General features: G+C 39.2%; 1 protein-coding gene across 1 annotated transcript in view; it reads right to left on the reverse strand.

Moving 5' to 3' along the window:
- Positions 1–1,428: 1,428 nt before the first annotated feature.
- LOC306992728 (F-box/LRR-repeat protein 7) overlaps positions 1,429–21,367 on the reverse strand; it is a 48,531-nt gene continuing 28,592 nt past the window's right edge. Inside the window, exons 3-4 of the mRNA XM_079601885.1 lie at positions 6,501–7,106; positions 1,429–2,283 (exon numbers count right to left, since the gene is read on the reverse strand). Of these exons, the coding sequence (XP_079458011.1) occupies positions 1,547–2,283; positions 6,501–7,106 (1,343 nt within the window). The 3' untranslated portion in view covers positions 1,429–1,546. The remainder of the gene's footprint in view (positions 2,284–6,500; positions 7,107–21,367) is intronic.

Genomic DNA, 21,367 nt, shown 5'->3' on the forward strand with positions numbered 1-21,367 from the left:
TTTATTTTGTGGCGGTAACAAGTTTCCATAGCAACCAATATATAATTTAAAGTTGTAATGTTTTGAATTTAACCATGTAATGTACAGACTCTAGACATAGACAACCAGCTAAAGAGCTTTTGTAGAAATCAAAACATAAATCAACCCACAGACATCATTCATGAAAACACCAGCTTACCATTGTACAGTGATGACAATAATGCATCTCTTTCATGTGATAAATATTATGATAGGCTATATATCATGTAGTTCTTTAATTGGCAAGAACATGGTACAGCTCTGTAAGAAGCAACAGGACTCGCCAGATGTGTCTCAAAACCTCAAAAAGGAACTGCCTTTGGATGTCAAAATTGTGTGTTGTCAGTCTAATCTAATCTTCACGACATATAACTGATACTGATGTTGTTGCCTATGAAGGCCATTTCAAATCAGTTTCAAGGTTGCGCTTAAGATGTTATTTATGTAGACCAGGCGTGCCCAATCCTGTTCCTGGAGAACACCTTGCAGAGTTCAGATCCAACCCAAATTGATCCAATCCAAAGTGCTCCTAATTAACTGGTTCAGTCATGTTTGATATGAACTTTGCAGGAAGGTAGATCTCCAGAAACAGGATTCACCCTTCGCAGAGAGTTTGATTGACAGGCGATCTGACCAATCATAATCCGCCGAATCCGCCATTTTGTCCGCCAGAGCAGTCAGGAGAGTTAGTAGATTAACATGTGAGGATTTGAGCTTGAGAAGCGGAGTGTACTGACGTCTTTCCGCGGTTAAAACAACATTCCTTCTGATGTTCATTCATGTTTATTTGATGCTATAAATGAACTAGAAGGAAGAGATGATCGGTTCACGAGCGGCTTTAACTGAGGCGACACAGCGATCTGACACACACATTAAAGAGCCACAAAACCCTTTTTATTGTTTAAATTTCTTTAAAAAATTACCAAATTTGAAAGTTAAGACTTAAAAGTAAGCTGGTCTGTCTTGTCTGTCAGCGCGTTGTCAGTCTCCTCTCTGCTCCGCCTCCGCGATTATTTTTCTCTGCGTGAGAACATGGTGGGGCGTGGCTTGTCGGACATAGCAACAGTAACTAAAGGGGGCGGGTCCTTTTAGTTACTGTTGCTATGTCCGACAAGCCCCACCATGTTCTCACAGACTGACAACGCGCTGACAGACAGGACAGACCAGCTTACTTTTGATAAACAAAGACTCAACTTTCAAATTTGGTAATTTTTTATAACATTTTAACAATAAATAGGCTACTGTTGTGGTTCTTTAATGTGTCTGACAGATGCTGTTTGCGAATGTACGTTGGAACGATGGTTTTGGGAAACACCAACTCGTTGAGCTATGCTGATAACGACAAAAACTTGCGAACATGGTTGGCTAACGAGGCTTTCGGGAAACGCACCCCAGGACGGTGGCCCTCCAAGAGCAGGATTAAGCACAAGGTTTTGAGACACATCCACCATGTTGGATCTTTTCAGGCAGTCGTAGGAATGCAGAAAGTATAAACATCTGTTTTCCAGAGGTCGACACCCCTGTCCCCTCAGTAGAAAGCAGGTATGGTGTGCTCGATCACACAGCGTCTGCAGTGCTGTCGGACGAGTCGAAGCGCCTCAGGTGGCACCTCACACTCTTGTACGTTTAGTAGCTGTAGCTCGGGGCATCCCGCCGCTAGCGCCATTAGCCCTCTCCCCGTCAAACTCTCACAGCCCCTCAGACTGAGCCTTCGAAGGCCTTCACAACCGCGTGCTAATGCTTCTAGCCCAGCGTCCGACACCAGCGGGCAGCGACCAACATCGATAGACCGCAATCGGGGGCAGTTGCGAGCTAAATGGCTCAAACCCTGGTCCGTTAGCCCCTCGCAGCCCCGCGCATTCAGGTAGCGTAGCCGCGGACAGTAGCGTGCTACATAACGCAATCCAACGTCTGTTATGCGCATACAATGTGCTACGCTCAGATAGCGTAGGCGTCCCTCGAGACGCGCGACCTCACGCAAGCCGAAGTCTCCCACCAGATGACAGTCGCTGAGGCTAAGCTCGCGTAAAGAGGAGCAGCGCAGTGCTAGCTGTCTCAGGGACTCGTCTGTTAGGCGGCTGCAGCGACGCAGGTAAAGGTGTGTGAGATGCGGACAGTGAAATGCGATGGTCCTTAAGCCTTCATCCTCCAGCGAGACACAGTCCGTCATGTCCAGGTGTCTCAGGCCGATCTGCTGCCCGTGGAGAGGAGTGAGCTGGACACACGTCTCCTCCGTCAGGCTGATGCACGTCACTTTAGGGCAGCCTGAGGGGAAGGCAGGGGACATTAGCGTTATTATGGTTTATGAATAGAAAAGTAAAGTTCATCATGACAAACTTTAAATATCTGGTTGTTAAGACTGACATTTCACATCACAGATTCCAAGAGTGCTATTTCTGTTTTATTTTATTTCTAATGTCGACTTTAAAGCCATACATTAAATACTTAAATTCTTGATAAGGTGTTAAAGGTTTTAAGTAATTATTTGCCATTTGCTAGAGATTTCTTGTCAGCTGCTAAGGTTTTGCTAGGGTGAGTTAGTTATTATGGTAAATGAATACATATTATAGCAATGGCGTATGATATAAGCTTTATTTTGTCCCTATAACTATTCTGACCTTTTAAGACAGGGGGACATTAGTCTTAATATAACTTCCTATCTAATATAAATAAAAAACAGGCCATTTTTTGTTATTAAAGGAATAATTCACCGCTGGAAAGATTAATGTGTATTTAAAATGGGTCATTTATGTAGAAGAAATGTGAAATTATTTTTGAATTTGGAGCCTTCTAGACTGAGAAAAGCTATTTTTGGCTCATGGGGATGAAAGACAACAACTCCCAGAATGCACTTGCTTCGCTGCCCTAGGAGGCCAGCTAGGCTAGGCTACTAGTGAGTCTGCCCGGGATTTTGATGTCGCCCAAAATTAGGCTCTTGCGTTCTCCAGTCGCCATTCATCATGTTTACTGCGGTGAGCGGGACGAGACTGACGGCCGCGGGAGAACGGCGCGAGGCCGGTGGCGGGATTACTGATGAGATTACCTGTGAGACGCACCGGTCTCGTATCTCTCACGGAGGAGCGGAAATTTTCTTAGCAATGCTAAAACGCACATCAACCCATCACTTGTTTAGCGTTCATGTAAACACTACAGTCAGATTCACCGATCGGAAGGAATTCAGTTAGATTGAAACAAAAGTTGTGCATGTAAACAATGAATGGCATCTGCAGAAAGCAAAAGCCGAATCTCTGACATTTTGGACGATCTCGACGGATGTCCGGAAAAAAGAGGATGGTCACCGCTACGACTCAGCTTTCTCCACAGAACAAGAGCCTGTTAGCTTAGCTTCCAAATAAAAGATGGCTGACACTATTTGTACATTCTGTGAGTGAGATCCCTCCTCTATGGGCGGGCTGAAAACATGCGGATCTAGCGCCTCCTACTGGCTGTAGTTTTAAGCCTCTGGCCAAAAAATCCTCATATGACGCAATATGGCGATTTTTGCATCATATGAGGATTTTTTCCAGACTAAAAATACATAAATCTCTCGTCTCAGGGGGACATGAGGGAGGGGAGCACGGTAATTCGAAAATAATACTGGCTTTCTACTGATACAAAGCTTAATGCTAAATCCTGAAGTATCCCTTTAAGGATCAGGTTCAGTTGTTTTGACCCTAGTCCTGCACTGGACCTGCTAAGAGCATTGAGCAACAGGAAGATGGTCAATGTGAAATTACTTTAAAACTCTGAAATTTAAAATCAGGTTTTCAGATCGAGGTGAATGAAGGAAATAGAGTGAGAATAAAGGCCAGGGAAATAAAATCAAGAAACCTCATTTGGAACCAAAACCAGGTAGTATCAGTTTTTGCTCCTATTGCAGTCATACTACCTGCTTTTAAAAGTAAATGTAACCACAAGAAATGTGGGATACTTTTTGCAACAAAGGGCGTATTGCTTGTGGATAGCAGCGCACGCTGTGCCCTCCGCATGATGAATAACTGTACAGTGTGCGACTCGTACAATGAACTCAGCAGACGCACTCTTACACTTTGGTTGAGGTTAGCAGTCCATCTTTCAAACCTCACCTTCCCCCAGAGAAAGACTGAGAGACTGGCAGTGATGCCTCGATCCCATAATCTTTTCCCCAGCCTTCCCAGAAAAACTTCACCACTATGAATTACTCCCTGAATAAATCCACAACCAAACCTGCTATTCTGATGCATAATGCCGGCTAATCCATCACAAAAGCTCTTAAAAATAATCAAGACTTGATGTTTAACTTGTTGACCAGGTCTCACGCATAATGGATGTGCCACACAGATTATTGTTTGCAGCACTTAACGTTACATTTACCTCAAGAATGCTATTCAATGTCCATAAACTCATTAGTAAGCTGGAAAAAAAAATAACTCAGAAGAGCATTTGGATAAATATATGCATTGTAATACATTTTCATTATATTTTTTTAGAGATGCACCGATATGAAAGTTGGGGCGATAACTGATAATAGGTTGATACTATATGATAATAATAATTTTTAATATTTGAAGGCTGATAACCAATATATTGGCCGATTAATCAAAATCCAGATTTTTATATAATTTTGAGAGCCTAATTACAAAAACTTAAGTCTCACCATTAAAAGCCATGTCCCAAACACACACTTATAATGATGTACTTATAATCTAATGTAGCCGATATGACACACTTGTTGCACTTTACTGTATTTCCCTTTTTGAAGTGATTTCAATCATATTTCAATTAATTCAAAACCATCATGGTGAACAGTGCACATCTGAAGTGTAATCCATTATTTATCGGCATTAATATATCGGTCAAATTTTCTTATCGGGCCGATAGCGATAACATTAAAGATGAACATATATCAAAATACCGATATGGTGGCCGATATATCGTGCATCCCTATTATTTTTACTTAACCTGTTAGTGATGTTTTTATTATTTAATGTATGTTTGAATAAATCTGTCAACACTTTTTACAAAGTAATAAGAAATTGAAATACTGAAGGTGGGGGTTTAATTGACCATTCGCAAAGACCCGCCCCCCTTAGTTACTGTCGCTATGTCCGACAAGCTACGCCGCTCTCACACACACAATGTACTCACGCAGTGAAAAACACATTGCGGAGCAGAGAGACACTGACAACACACGGACTGACACAGACCAGCTTACTTTTCAGTTACTTTTGATATTAAACATATTGAACAAAGTCTCACCTTTCAAATTTGGTCATTTTTTTAAAGAAATTTAAACAATAAATAGTGTTTTGTGGCTCTTTAATGTGTGTGTCAGATCGCTGTGTCGCCTCAGTTAAAGCCGCTCGTGAACCGATCATCTCTTCCTTCTAGTTCATTTATAGCATCAAATAAACATGAATGAACATCAGAAGGAATGTTGTTTTAACCGCGGAAAGACGTCAGTACACTCCGCTTCTCAAGCTCAAATCCTCCATGTTAATCTACTAACTCTCCTGACTGCTCTGGCGGACAAAATGGCGGATGGCGAAGTATGATTGGTCAGATCACCTGTCAATCAAGCTCCCTGCGAAGGGTCAATTGTTTCATAAAAAATTGTCACAATGTAAAAATGGTTCTAAAATCGCCTTCATTCTCTTTTAAAATGTAATTTCTCATTTTCTCTTTTAAATTGGAGTAAATATTTATTTTATCACATGTTCTTGACAGGTTTCATGAGATTCACCCAATAGAAACAGAGCGTAACGCGTTATAATCTGAAGGCCACGCCCACCGGGGGGGAAAACAATCCAACCGTCTCCATTGACTGCATTGCGAGAGGCTGCCTCCTTGTCATTTCTTGCTTTAACTAAAGACTTAATTAAAATGCCTAAAAGCTGCTGTGTGACGAGGTGTACAGCAAACAAGCTAAGAAACCCAGAAATACGTTTTTATAAGCTGTCGACCCCAAAAAACGAGCGTTTAAGAACATAAAAGTGGATACAGGCTGGAACGAATGGTTAAATAGTGGGATCCTGACACTCAGTATGCACTAAACACAGTTACATCTGCAGTAAGTTTGGTCACTGGTGAGTCAAAATCCAAATGTCAGTTTTATATATTATAATTTCTGTAAGATAAGCGATCCTGTGTTTCCGATTACGTTCTCCTCCAGCGGGGCGTACGTTAGTTACCAGAGTAATGAGACACACGTTATGCTCCGTCTCAACTGCCTGATCCACTTTTAAGTCCTTAAACACTCGTTTTTTGTGGTCGACAGCTTATGAAAACTTATTTCTGGGTTTCTCAGCTTGTTTGCTGTACGCCTCGTCACACAGCAGCTTTTAGGCATTTGTCTGTCTTTAGTTAGATGCAAGAAATGACAAGGAGGAGCCTCTCGCAATGCAGAGTCAATGGAGACGGCTGGATTGTGAACACCCGGTGGGCGTGGCCTAAATACGTTCTGTCTCTATGGCATCAACTATAAAAAAAATTGCCAATTTTACCTGATACGTCTAAATGCTCCAGGTTGGGACACTTGGACACCACATCAAACACTGCATGATTGGACACATTATAGCAGCCTGCGACCTCCAAACACCTGAGTTCGGGACAGCACCGGGCCAACACACGCAGCCCGCGGTCCGACAGCCTCCGACAGCCGCTGGCCACCACCGTCTCCAGCGTCAGACACACGCTGGGAGTGTCCTGGCACAAGCGGTGGGTGAGCACCTTCAGGGCCCGGTCCGCGTTCAGCAGTTCTCCGGTCAGACGGATGCGACTCCAGAGCCGCGGGTCCCAGGACAGGTTATACCAGCGCCGGCACACTCGAGCGCAGCGGCACAGGTGAGGAGTGGACAGGTAAGACAAGACGTGGAGTAAAACCGCATCGGGAAGGATGTCGATGAGGGCGGTGTGAGGGGCTTTTGAAGGCCGGGAGCGAGTGCCTGGAGGCGGGTGAACCATGGCCACTGTTTCCCCCGGGACGGTAAAGGAGGTGGGGGGCGTTTCATGGCCGTTTGGGACAGTTTGAGGGGAGACACGGGAAGGGCTTGGGTTCAGAATGAGGGCCGGACTGGGAGAGCTAGGCGTCCTCATGCTAACGTCTGAATCTGAAACAGAAGAGAGACAGAATTACCCGAAGGAAAGAGAAAACACAACGGTAACACTTTACAATACGGCCCATTAGTTAACTACCTTAGTTAACATGAACTAAGAATTAACAGTATTATTTATCTTAGTTTATATGAATTTCAACATTTACTAATATATTACAATCAAAGGTTGTTAACATTAGTTAATGCACTGTGAACTAACATGAACACACAATGTATTTTTTATTAACTAACATTAACAAAGATTAATAAATGTAACAAATGTATTGCTCATTGTTAGTTGATACATTAACTAATGTTAACTAATGAACCTTATTGTAAAGTGTTACCAAAACAACATTATGTCCTTTAATCTCAATTATTTCAACTAGACATCAATGAGATTAAATGGAGAGTCCAGACACCTTAAGCAAAGCAGCTTCACTGTAATAAACAGGAGAATAACAGGATCAATGATGCAAAGCATCAAATATGAAGACTGTCATTCAGATCAATTCAATGTTGATTCAGTTCAAGTTCATCAATTATGAATTGAGTTCAATTGAGCCATAAGCAGGTCTACACAAGACAAAAGTCTCGTTATTCATCTTGAGTCGGGTCAGTGTTGATTCAGTTCGGTTCAATAAGTGTCGATGTTACAAAATTCCTCAATTATGTTTATGAACGATAGTATCATTCAGTTCAAGTTTTGTTCTCATTCGATAGAGTCAGAGAAGTCAAATCGATGGTATTACTGAATATTACGCGTCTTTTTAAACACCAACTAAAGCAAGCAAGAGCGACAGTGGCAAGACACCCAAACTCCATCAGTAGAAAGTAGAAGAAAAAACAAGGAGAAGCCAGGCTCAGTTTATAGGCTAAATAAACAAATATGGTGTGATTTTTTTGAATCCAGCCTCCATCACAAGTTATATTTTTGATACGTGACCCTGATCACAAAACCAGTCACGAGTCGCACGGGTATATCTGTGGCAATAGCCTACAATACACTGTATGGGTCAAAATTATCAATTTTTCTTTTATGCCAAAATCATTAGGATATTAAGTAAAGATCATGTTCCATGAAGATATTTGGTAAATTTCCTACCGTACGGTAAATATATAAAACATGTATTTGTGTGAGTGAATGCAGCACAATCGTGAACATAAATGCACAACTTTAAAGGAGATTTTCTCAATGTTTAGATTTTTTTGCTCCTCAGATTCCAGATTTTCAATAGTTGTGTCTCGACCAAATATTGTCCTATCCTAACAAACCACACATCAATGGAAAGATTATTTATTCAACTTTCAGATGATGTATAAATCTCAATGTCAAAAAATTGACCCATGTGACTGGTTTTGTGGTCCAGGGTCACATATGTATCTCAAGTTTGAGACAGGCCAAAGTAATCTCACATGTCCCCACTAGAGTATTTCCAATGAAATCCCAAAATAAAAATTGAACATATGTGATTTACTGTAATGGGAAAAGCAAACCTGATTCCCATTTGGAGAGAATCTGATATCACATTAAACATCAAGAAGCACGAAGGACCTCAAATATGGAAGCCATCAGTAGTTTTAAGAAACACATTTAGCACAAATGGTGTTAACTCAACCGACGCTCTTGGGCTCTTTGTTCTCAAAACTGCAGAGATGTGTTTCTGATATCTTGTTATTGGACGCTGATAAAAGTGTCAAGTTTATCTCAGATGCACTTGAAGTGCTTGCCATGGCCGAGACTCCATTAATGGTGAAGCTTTCATTCTCCGCAGATGGTTCGCTGATTTAGATGAAGAAGTTTGGGTGGTACAGTAGATCGTTTCTCTGCTAGATCTCATCAAAACAGTGGCTTGTGCACTATAAGACTCCTTTACTCTATTTTTGTTTTCTATTTGACACATGCTGGCTTGTAACTGGCTAAAATGTTTAGTTTAGCTTAAAACTTTTACAATTTGTTTTAGTAATTTGAACAAGCAAGACACCAACACCAAGGTCATGGGTGTATATATAGAGAGAGAGTGAATTGCTGCAATTGCTTTGATCAAAATCAACCACAACTTCTTAACTTGGATGTACAAGAATTTAGGTTGTTTTTGACCAAATTAAACATTACATATTCGGTTTAGAAAATCATAGTTTTTACTATGATAAAATGATCAGATTGATCATTGTTTGGCAAATTTTCATGGACAGAATCCAGTCATTTCCATAGGGCTTCACATAATTGAGAATTAACGTTCAAAATGTTTTGTTTTCTATTTGACACATGCTGGCTCGAAACTGGCTAAAGTGTTTAGTTTAGCTCAACTTTTACAATTTGTTTTTGTAATTTGAACAAGCAAGACACCAACACCAAGGTCATGGGTATATATAAAGAGAGAGAGAGTGAATATACTGCAATTGCTTTGTATGAAAGAGTCTGCCAGATTTAATATATCCCACAATGCAACCTTCCATTTTTAAAGCTATATTAACCACAATTTCTTAACTTGGATTCACAAGAATTTAGGTTGTTTTTGGACCAAATGAAACACGGTTTACAAAATGATAGTTTTTACTTACAAAATGATAAAATTTACCGTTGTTTGGCAAATTTTCACGAACAAACAGTCATTTCCGTAGGGCTTCACATGATTGAGAATTAACGTTAGTGGCGAAAGATTTGCCCACGCAGACTTAAAGGTCCAGTTTTTCGTGTGTTTTTTAAGCTTTTATTGTGTGTACAGTGTGCAATATAACATGTGTTCATGTTTCTCGTGTAAAAAAAAACTGTATTTTTCACAATTTACTTATCTGTATACCGGTGTTTTCACTTTCCTAAAAATGGGATGATAACTTCCTTGTTCTACGAAGTCCCTCCTTCAGAAATACGTAACGAGTTCTGATTGGGCCAGCGGTTCCTGTGTTGTGATTGGACAGCAGTTTAGCGCACGTTGCCCGGAAAGGTCACGCCTCTTACAATAGTGGAGACGCATGCGCTCAGTGTTATTGTAAACATGGCCAAACAAAGGTGATTTGACTCCGGGTGAAAATAACAGCGTCTCGACGACATGGCGAGTGGCGACACACACTGTCTACAAACACAACTCTTCCTCTTCTCTGTAGGAGTGCAACAAGACCACGCCCACTTTTTGTGTGTATTTATGTGGGCGGAGTTTAGTAAAAAAAACTGTTCTAGTGACGTCATTAAAGCAGGAAGTAGAGGATGTAGTCCGAACCGGCCGTTCGCTGTCGGCTCTGAAAGGGGACTTCTGTTAAATCAAATATCTCGCTTGGCATTGAACTTTGAGCTTTATAATTTTACAGGTATTATTTATGCTCTAACAGCAACATTACACACTAGCTAAAGTTAAAAAAATGGAATCACGAAGAACGGGACCTTTAAGTTGTTTTATTCCACATGGTTTTGAAGAGAGCAATTATACATACAGAAATAGAAAATATATTACATCAGTTGTTAAACCTAAAAAATCATAAAGTATCAGTTATCAGTCGCCACTGACTTTAATGCCAATTTTTCTCTATGGGTCAGAGTGGTGATGAACAGTTTTACTGTCTAGATTTCTGTTTAGGAAACTGGTTCATAAGCCAGTCATAAACTCAAAGATAATGAGGAGAAATATTAAGGGGAAAAACAGTTTATAATAAGCTCTTGTCTTCCCTTCCTCTCTATTTCATGTCCTTGTCAAGCCTCCTCCACAAAAATGAGTGCAAAGGATGCGGGAATGAGAGCAAAAGTCTGCTGGATTCATGGATTCCCATCCCTAAGCTCTCGATTAATAGCTCCTTGCTAAGCTTCAAATGCTCCTGCTGAGGAAGTGAGGGTTTATGTGCGATGATGCTTTCCGTACAGGAAATTTTCTTTAGTGAGGAACTCAGACGCCTCTGACATGATGGATAAGCTTAGGCTGAATTTTCCTCTGCAAGACACTTTTTGCATGCAGGATTGCATTTAAAAACGCTACATTAACAGCCTTCGGTGTATATTTTTCATTCCAGATGAAGCACGGCAAGAATAATTTAATATACGCTATGTGGCCACAAGTATGTGGACATCCCCTTCTAATGTACAGGTTTGGCTACTTCAGCCACACCGATTACCAACAGGTGCACACAATCAAGCAGAGCGCCACAGTCTCCTTACGCAAACATTTACCCAAACCAGTGAAGGAAGCCACCAGCAAACCAGTTTACTTTGCAAAATAGCAGCAACCGAAATATGATGAAAGAAACTAGTGTTCAAATATACCTCAAAGCAGCAATTATTGGGGTTCAAGCATTTTAAGGCCTTTAAGCACATTCGTGTAAAGGTGTTATGTTTAAATTAGCAAGCATGTAACCAATTAGATCATAGATGGAAAAAACTATTTACAGGCAATTTACTAAGGAAATCTAGTAGTTTTAAAGCTTTTTAACAGTTATCAAGGTCGAGCCAAAAGCCTACGACTAGGGGAGAGCGGGGCACAACCTAACGCATTTTGGTTTTGGCTCAATTATTTAAAAAATAATTAGGTTAGATTAATCTTTTTTTTTTATACAAGAAACATACACATCTCTGCTACAAATGAACACTTAAAGTTTTTTTCTAGGACCTTCCATTTTCGTACAGTTGCACTAAAAGAGACAGAAGTGCAAATGTTACAACTTACCCCATATGCGGGGTTAGTTGTAACACTTGTGTGTAACACATAATTCAGTACTATTTTATCTGTATAGTTTGATATTGTTTGTACATCTGTATAGATAGATATCCATACATCCATCCCTCATCCAATCATCCTTCTATTATGGATCAATATCACGGATAGAGATATAGGAAAGGGCTGAACAGTTTTGCATGCAAAATTATTATTATTATTAATAGTAACAGTAATAATAATAAAAACAAGCTTAAAATCACATTTTAAAGTGTTTATTACATGAAAACAGGCAATATTTTTAATAAATAAACAAGTGATCAATATAATAAACAAATCCCATAGGCTACAATATTGTGAACACTTGACGGCTTAGTTGTAACACTGTGCTACAACTAACCCCGCTGTGTAAAAAATATTTTAAACCTAGCTAACAGTTGCTAGGAGTTGCTGGCATGTTTCAAAATGGTGCCATGTTTTAGCCAACAAGACAGTGATTAAGCCAATATAAAGTTGGATTTGGTGTCGTACACACACAACTCAGAAACAGAAAAATACGTATGATGAAAAAAAATACTTAGATGGTGTCAAAACACTCTTTGTCCCGTGTCTTCACAAAATATTACCAAAACTTTTCACAAATCCACGGGAGACCATCTTCTGGCAGCGAGAGAAAAAGAGCGTAAACACAACCCGCGTGACCCTGAGTAACTACATGAAAGGTCCGTGTTACATTTAGCCCCGCGTTAGGTTGTGCCCCGCGCTCCCCTAGTTTGTGAAAGTTGTTTTTTGGAATAATGTCCAATGTTTAACGAACTGTGCTCAGAATGAGGAGTTCTGCATGTGGTATGAATGTCTCGCCAATGTGTAAAAAATCTATGATATACAATCCGTTACGCACGTGTAAAAAACGCGCAGGCGCCCCCCGGTGACAGGTTTTTTTTTTTTTATAGACCGCGAGTCAAACAGGCCCAGCGAGTTTCGTTCCGATAGGCCTCCGAACTTCATTGGACAACAGCGGCCGTGTCTTTTGAGATGCGCGAATGTCCTCGTAGATAATCATGGCACCTTGGACCAAGACACTGCATGCCAGTTTTCAAGTCAATTGGACTGACTGTTGCATATAAAAAAGTTATATTTTTTCTGTTTTATAGCGCCACCAAGTGGCCAGTCACCGCGTCCTTTTTTACACGACCACAGACCGAGCCCATACATAGGTATACTGAGTTTGGTGAAATTATCTCATTCCATTCAAGAGGAAAAGCTGTTTTTGTAAAAGTGTCCTCGGCCACTTCGAACGATTTGACCATTTCGATCATTTTTGGATAATTATTGACATTCAGACTTCAGAGAATCTTTCTGCTCTGGTTTGGTTCTGATCGGGTGAAAAGCCTAGGACTCGTTCGCAAAAGTAGGTTTTTTCGAAAAATCCACAATTCACGAAAATGTATGAACCATTGCATAGTTTTGGCCGCTGTAGCGCCACCATCAGGCCGATCGGGGCGAGGCTAGGTGGCGTTGTAGACGGTGTGAGCACTGCCATCTCTCAAAGTTTCAAGTCTCTACGACTTACGGTTTGGTCCTAATCACTTTTGGGGGAGAATGCTGATCTTTGGAAAATCTCCCTTACATACCTGAAAACATATGAGTGTACACACACACACACACACACACACACACACGCGCGCGCAAGTTGATAATACATTACGGGTCAATGCATGACGCTCATTTTATTTTGTCCAGATTTATTAACTTAAATTTCATACAGTAATGGCTTTGGTTCAGCCAATCATATGCATCTGCTTTAATCAAATGTTACTTTAGTGCATGGGCTGGTCTTCAGATGGATTACAGTACCACTATAATTCGCTCTTTATGCTTTTGCTCCAGAAAGTGAGACATCGGCCGTCCACATGTCTATCATCATTCACTGCACGTATGGGACAGACACACTCTTCTTCATGTGAGAATGAATGACACGCAAAGCCCTCTGCTGTGTAGATTTGTGCGTTACTGTTTTTTACGTGTGTGTGTGTATTTGCAAGTTCAGTAAGTCAAGGAGATGTGTATTCCAGGCTTGACCTGAGATCAGTTTGACTCATGGTCAGGTCATGATGACATACACAGACACACACACTGCCTCTCGAGGGAGCTAAATGTCTTTGCATAACAGTAGACAGCATGAAACCCCATCCAGACCGCTCACACACACACACACACACACACACACACACACACACACACACACACACCGTTACGGGAATGATCCAAGACAAATAAAAACAAATTGGGTTTATGTGACAGAATAAATCCATTATGCCTCGTCCAGTTAATGTGTTCTTCTCTGCCAGTCCAACAAGGTAACGTAGGCCAGCAGCTTCGTTAATCGCAGCAAAGTTATTTTTGTTGATAAAATGTCATTAGTGTGTAACTAAAAACAACATGTTCCATGTTTCTATATTCCAGGTCAAACAATATTGGAGTGAAGGCCAATGAATTTAAAGGTACACTGTGTAGGAGTTTCTCCCATCTGGCGGTGAAATTGTATTTTGCATTGAAGCGAATAGTGCTCTCTAGCGCCTCTCTGTTTCAAACGTGTGGTGCAACTACGGTAGCCGTTCAGTACCAAGAAGCTCTTCCAATAGCACTTCATCGAGTTTAAACTAGACATGTTCTACTGTTATGCTGCCTATATTAGGGCTGGGCGATAAAACAATAACGATAATTATCGCGATATAATTTTTCTCAATAAAATGATATCAGGAGTTCGATAAATGTTCGATAATGTTTTAGCGGCAAAAGCGGAACGAAACTCGTTTTAATTTTACACCAGGACATATTTATGAATACAGACATTGATATTAGCTAATAAAAAACTACACAGTGTACCTTTAAGAATTTATTTACTAAAAAAATTTGTTTCACTTTCAATTCATAATGGTGGCGGTTGGACGTCATATATATTACTTTTAATTGAACAATTTGTCATGTCAAAACAACAACACTTTGCATTAAAACAGTAGTATCAGGTGCATAAAAGAAAAATACAAAAAAAAAAGGTACAAAAATTAAATAAGCTAAGATTACAAGGCTAGGGCTTTGCTTGTAAATCATTCTATTATATTAAATAGCTTTACTGCATTTTTTTAAGTGTATTTTTATTAGAAAGAAACTCACTGTGAAATACACAATTGAATCAAACATCATAGATTCCCACTGACCATAGAAGAAGACAGTAAACAGTAATATTCACTACAGCGCCCCCTGTGGCAATACTGAGACTGCAGTCAATAATTGTATCCCTTAAAACTCATCTTTGATCACCAAAGTGACATTGAAATGTTTTTTCCTTGAATAAAATGTACTTAATGCCTTAAAATATCTTGAATGTAACTCGACACCCTTGCCTGATTTAGTATTTGCAGTTCTATGAATATGCAAATGAGCCCCGCCTCCACTCACTCACTCACTCAGAGATCCACTGGTTGACGATCACACGTTGATCTGATTGGTCAAGGTAGTGTGTGACGTCAGAAACACCAGCGATTTCAAACCGTGTTTTTGAGACTGTCTTTGGTTCACTGCAGTTTTAAGCAGAAAATACTCAGCAATGCTGTCCACTTATGAACTTACACATGGTGTGTGTTAAAGCAGATTAATAACACCACATAGACACATAAACAACATTAAAAGCTGGATTTTCACCACTGGGAGACTTTAAAAATCCCTAATCTAGTGCCAGTTTTAGACTATTATGATGGAAATCATTGTCTCATATATTAGTTCATATTAACGTTTCTTTTGGAAAGTCTAAATAAATGGTGACTTTAGTATTTGGCACAATGATACTGATGTATTCATTTCTTATGATTATTATTCCAGTCTGTGACAAACGTGGTATTTGTGGAACGGCTCCCACTTTTGCTCTATAAATACACTCTTTGTATAATATCATTATATTAAAACATGGCCTGTTTTGATTGTAAATTGCTGGCTGTCTATTATAAATATCCTCTGCAGGACAAGTTGACAGAGCAAGTAAACACATTTTCCAGAAGGGGTTTCTGAATTACTTCTCCTGTGACCTTCAGTACGGGCTTTCTGAGCGACAGATTCAATCAGCTTCAGGCTTAGAGAGGAAAACACCACGAAAGATTAAGGATTCAAGAACGGCACCGAGGGAATTCGCCAGATCCTAAAGCTAGCCTAGCCTAGCGTCCGCAGCAAAGCCTCAGATAGTGGGTGGTCCATTGGTATTGTGTTTCCCGGAGGACACGTAGCGTGCGATACCCTCAGCATCTAGCGCACAGCTGGAATGAGTCCCGGGAGGTTCTTGTTCCCGGGTCATTACCAAACTACCCATCAAATATCACTAAAGCTCAAAGGGACTGGGACGCATTTGCAGAACATTGCCTTTCATACTTGAGATTCCTGTGCCAAAAAAACACGAAGATGACCATTGATCCCTGAGGCGCTTGTGTTTATTCGAGCAGACTTTGCTAATATCCAGTGTTTATGGATGTGCCTTTTGTTTAGGCAATACATCGACCCCGAGCTTATTCGGCCTGAGCGTGACCGGTGATCCTGAATGAAGAAGCGCAAGATTTAATACACAGCGCTTTCATGCCACGGGTCATTTTTGCAATTCAACCCACGTCCGTCACGGAAGAGCCACATCATGACTCCTCGTGTATAAGATTGAATGTTTACTTGACATTTTGATCTTTAAAGTTTTAGTTTCAGAGGGTATACTTCATAAAGTCCCCCTGTGGTGAAAATCCATCTTTTAATGTTGTTTATGTGTCTATGTGCTGTTATTAATCTGCTTTAACACAAACCATGTGTAGATTCATAAGTGGACAGCATTGCTGAGTATTTTCTGCTTAAAACTGCAGTGAACCAAAGACAGTCTCAAAAACACGGTTTGAAATCGCTGGTGTTTCTGACGTCACACACTACCTTGACCAATCAGATCAACGTGTGATCGTCAACCAGTGGATCTCTGAGTGAGTGGAGGCGGGGCTCATTTGCATATTCACAGAACCGCACATACTAAATGAGGCAAGGGTGTCGAGTTACATTCAAAATATATAAAGGCATGAAGAAAACATTTTTTCAAGGAAAAAAAACATTAAAATATGTAATTTTGGTGATCAAAAATTTGTTTTAATGGATACAATTATTGACTACAGTCTACAGGGGGCTTTGAGGTATCTTACTAATGAAATATATCTTATAATGTCTTCGCTAATACAACAATCTGTTCCAGTGTTATTTTAATACTATTTATATAATATTGTGAGAATATAGTTTTAATAAATCGGTTATGAATTATTTTGAATTAATAATTTTGTAGTGTGTCATTTTAAATAGTTTTTATATGTCTACATACCGGTAGTTATTAATTTTTTATTTCTGTTTTAGTTATTTTATAACAAAGTTAACCTAAATTAAAATAAGAAATGTTGCATTGGCAAATAAAATAGGTTTAATTTTTTAAAAAATTCAGTTTAGTTTTTTTCAAGTAACAATTTATTTTGGTTTTATTTTTATTTACAGTTAATTATAATAACCCTTTATTAGTGAATTATCTTTATATTATATTAACTATATTTATATTTTCAGTTTTCACTTAAATTTAACTTAGTTTTAGTAATTTTTGTTGTTTTATTGTCAGTTTTATATTTTTAATTAGCTATCATAAATTTGAATTAAATTGCTTAACTTATTTTAATGAGTTAAAGCAATATAAACACATGTTGTCATAACCTATTTATCATGTAATTTTTACAGTGAAACTACAACAATTTAAATTAGCTTATTTTATAAATTACCCCAATTTACTGTATATCTAAATCGAAAACGGTAATAAACAAGAGCGTTTAACTAATATTTTGCTATAAAAAATCAAATGCAGCTCAGAAACTTTTTCTTTAATTGGTTCATTTAAATGAACCATCCAAGCAAACTGATTTGCTAGAATCAATGAATAATTCAAATGAATACTTCAGATGAGTGAAAGGATGATTAAGGAGATAAAACAGTAATAAACAGAGCAAAACTATAATTTTTTTCTATAAAAACAAGATATAAATAAGACCTAAAATGCAGTGCAGGGTTTTTGTATTGGTTCCCTTACATGAATCATCTTACAAGAACTGATTCACTAAATGGCGGTAACACTTTATTTTACAGTGTCCTTGTTACATATGTTACATGTACTTACCGTAGTAATAACAGTAAATTATGCATAATTACATGCAACTAACCCTCAACCAAACCCTAACCCTATAGTAAGTACATGTAGTTAATTAATATTACTCAGTACTTAAATGTATAATTACACTGTAACAATGACACCTTAAAATAAAGTGTAACCAAATAAAGTGTAACCAAATAAAGTGTAACCAAATAAAGTGTAACCAAATAGGCTTAATTTCAAATTCAAATTCAAATTTATTTATAAAGCACTGAATAAAACAACACAGTTGACCATAGTGCTGTACAAGCAGTAAAACAATGAGCAGAGAAAAAACAAATAAAAGAAAATGCATATCCATATATCTAAATAGGTAATATAAACATCATAAAGCATTTAAAAACATTATAAAAAGGAAATAAATGACACTAGCACCCTCCACACTTATCTTGATCGAACGCTATCATAAAAAAATATGTTTTCAGATGGCTTTTAAACTGACTGAGTGTAGGAAGGTCCCTGATATATACAGGTAAACTGTTCCATAATTTAGGTGCTGCGACCGCAAACGCGCGATCCCCTCTAGACTTCATCTTAGACCGAGGAACAACAAGATGTAGGCGCTTAAAGGATAATTCCGGTATTTAACACCTTGAGTCTATATTGTAGTTTGTTTTGGATGAACAAGAGTGGTGGACAACATTTTTTTGACAATGGTTCCTCTCTCGAGTTTTTGACTATAAAAGAATTGGCCATGGACCCATTTAACATTGGAGTCAATGGCCATGTCCGAAAATGTCATTAAAACAGCCAATAATGTTCGTTTACAAAACTGTGCAACTCACCGAGTGATTGGTGATGTTAGTTGATGTTCCAGAAACAAAAAGTGTTGCAAAATACAGTTTCTGTCGTGTTTTATTCGTCATTTTGTAAAATCCCATTGAGTTCTGTTGAAGGACTGAGTGCTCGTTAATATAAATGCGCTACCGGAAACGGAAAGGGGGCTGTTTACATTTGGTCGATGTAGTCTTTTTGCTCGCTTCCGTTTCTCATAAGGCTAGCGAGCAGAGCAACTGTGCTCCGGGAGAGTAAGCCAAATAAACAAACAAAACCTTCATTAATTGTTACTTGTGATATGAAGTTGAACTCGACTGTGACCGTGAGTGTCCCGCGAGACATAAACATCAGTTATCGCCATCAAGTGGTCGGGAGTGTGCTAACGCTTCAGATTCAAATATTGAGCGGAAGTTACACGGTTGTGAAGTGTCTGAAAAAATAGTTCCACTATAGCAAAATAAACGGATTGGAATCATATATTGCGACGATATATTGTTTATAATCATCAACGAACACCATAATCACTCGGTGAGTTTAACAGTTTTGTAAACGAACATTATTGGCTGTTTTAATGACATTTTCAGACATGCCCATTGACTCCAATGTTAAATGGGTCCATGGCCAATTCTATTATAGTCAAAAACTCGAGAGAGGAACCATTGTCAAAAAAATGTTGTCCACCACTCTTGTTCATCCAAAACAAACTACAATATAGACTCAAGGTGTTAAATACCGGAATTATCCTTTAAGTAGGTGCACTAGGTTAATCGTTTTGCAATGTTTCCCACATTTCTTAATCAATAAGCATCTCAATACAAGACCCACTGCTGGCTGTTGATTGCCAGTAGCAGTTAATAAACTATAACTACATGTGTCACTGATCAAGGGGATGTTCTTTATATAGCAAGAGTTAATTAACTTCTCAAATGAATTTCAATTGAATTACATTCTTTTGCCTGTTTGATCCAAGGCCTAGAAACTTAGATCAAATTCACTTTAAAAATCGCTATCAAAGCTGAAGTTTAATTCCAATTGTAAACACAGTAGACCAAACTTTTGAACTACAGTAAAACAAATACACACTCGCTAGACAAAACAGAGGAACAGCCAAAACATATTTCAGGCTTGGAAAAAGCGTCATATATTTAGCTAGTGATTCGCGCAGTCAAAACATTACGGGAAGTAAGTACAATGCTGTCCGGCTATAAACTGTGTTCATAGGCCAGTTTTCGGAAGCATGTGTGATGTCTCATTTTTGGCGAATTCCTCCACTTTTTCCAATCTGCTTCTGAATGTATAATTAGACTGGTATCTCTTCCAGCTGCCTGACCCTGACGTGACCTGCCAAAGTCTGCATATGGTGGAGGAATCCACAGGCTCGAGATATCAGAGGAGCAGGTTAACCATCTGCTCTTCGACTTGGACAAAAGCATATGAAAGCAAAGCATGTGCATTTCAAGTGGGAAACCACAGCGAGATGATATTTCCCAGTGATGGACAAAACAGAGCTGATCAAAATGTTCAAAAGAAATGATCAGTCATTAGCTAATCACTGGATGCAAGTCAACGCTTTGACGAAAATGAGATCATGAACATCTGTGATATTGCGTCTTCTTGAATAGAAGATCCACTGAATAGCAATGGGATAAAGTCCCTGAAACGCCTCCATTGTATCTTGAGTTTCTTCCGGGAACGAACACGTCACAATATTCCTCATTATAATAATTAATATGCAGAATAAAGGGGCGGGGCCTGGTTGAGTTAGTTAGTAGTGTGTTAAACTGGCGGTTATGGTAAGGGGCGGGACATTTCCCAAACACACTCGAAGCGCTCGACCAATCACAACGCACTGATCCAGCCGACCAATCAGAGCACAGTGTGCTATTCAGAAGGAGGGGCTTCGTAGAGACAGGAAGTAAACAGGAGTGTGTTTCCCGTACAGAGACGTCACTCGCTGCTTAACTACCAAAGTACAATTCATCGTTGAAGAAATCAACAAAACTAGTCACGACTGTTTCCAAATTGGTCGTTCAACCATGTTGGTTAATGATATCACGCACTTAGTGGAGTAATAAATCCACTAATAATCTATCTTTTTGTGATTGAATTAATGCTAGATGTCTTGCTATAAATTACAAACATGGCAGTTGTTTAGCTTTATTTCCAGATTCACTCATAGGCTCGTTCTTACACTAGAGCTCGTTCACACATGCACACTCTTCAAAAACAATGCTTTTGATCTCTTGTCAAACTAAAAGACGTAAATGACATTTGTATGTATTCTAAATAAGAGACACAGGTTGCACTGAATGTCGGCTTGCTTATTTGGCTCAAGATCAGGATTTATTGAGTCCACATGTCATGAAAACAAGAAACTGCTTCTATCCACAGGTCGAGATCTGTTGCTCCAAACACACAAGTTTGCGATGCTGTTTGCAAACTTTTTATAGAACTAGGGTTTTGGAAAACACAGACAATTTAAATGACTATATGCACAGACTATGCGGATAACGATGAAACTTGAGACCATAGTTGGCTAACGATGCTTTCGGGAAGCACAGTCCTGAGCGTTACTGACAGACTGGGAAGAGAGGAGCCGC

This window comes from Phoxinus phoxinus (assembly GCF_949152265.1).
Source record: "Phoxinus phoxinus genome assembly, chromosome: 24".
Classification (NCBI taxonomy): Eukaryota; Metazoa; Chordata; class Actinopteri; order Cypriniformes; family Leuciscidae; genus Phoxinus; species Phoxinus phoxinus.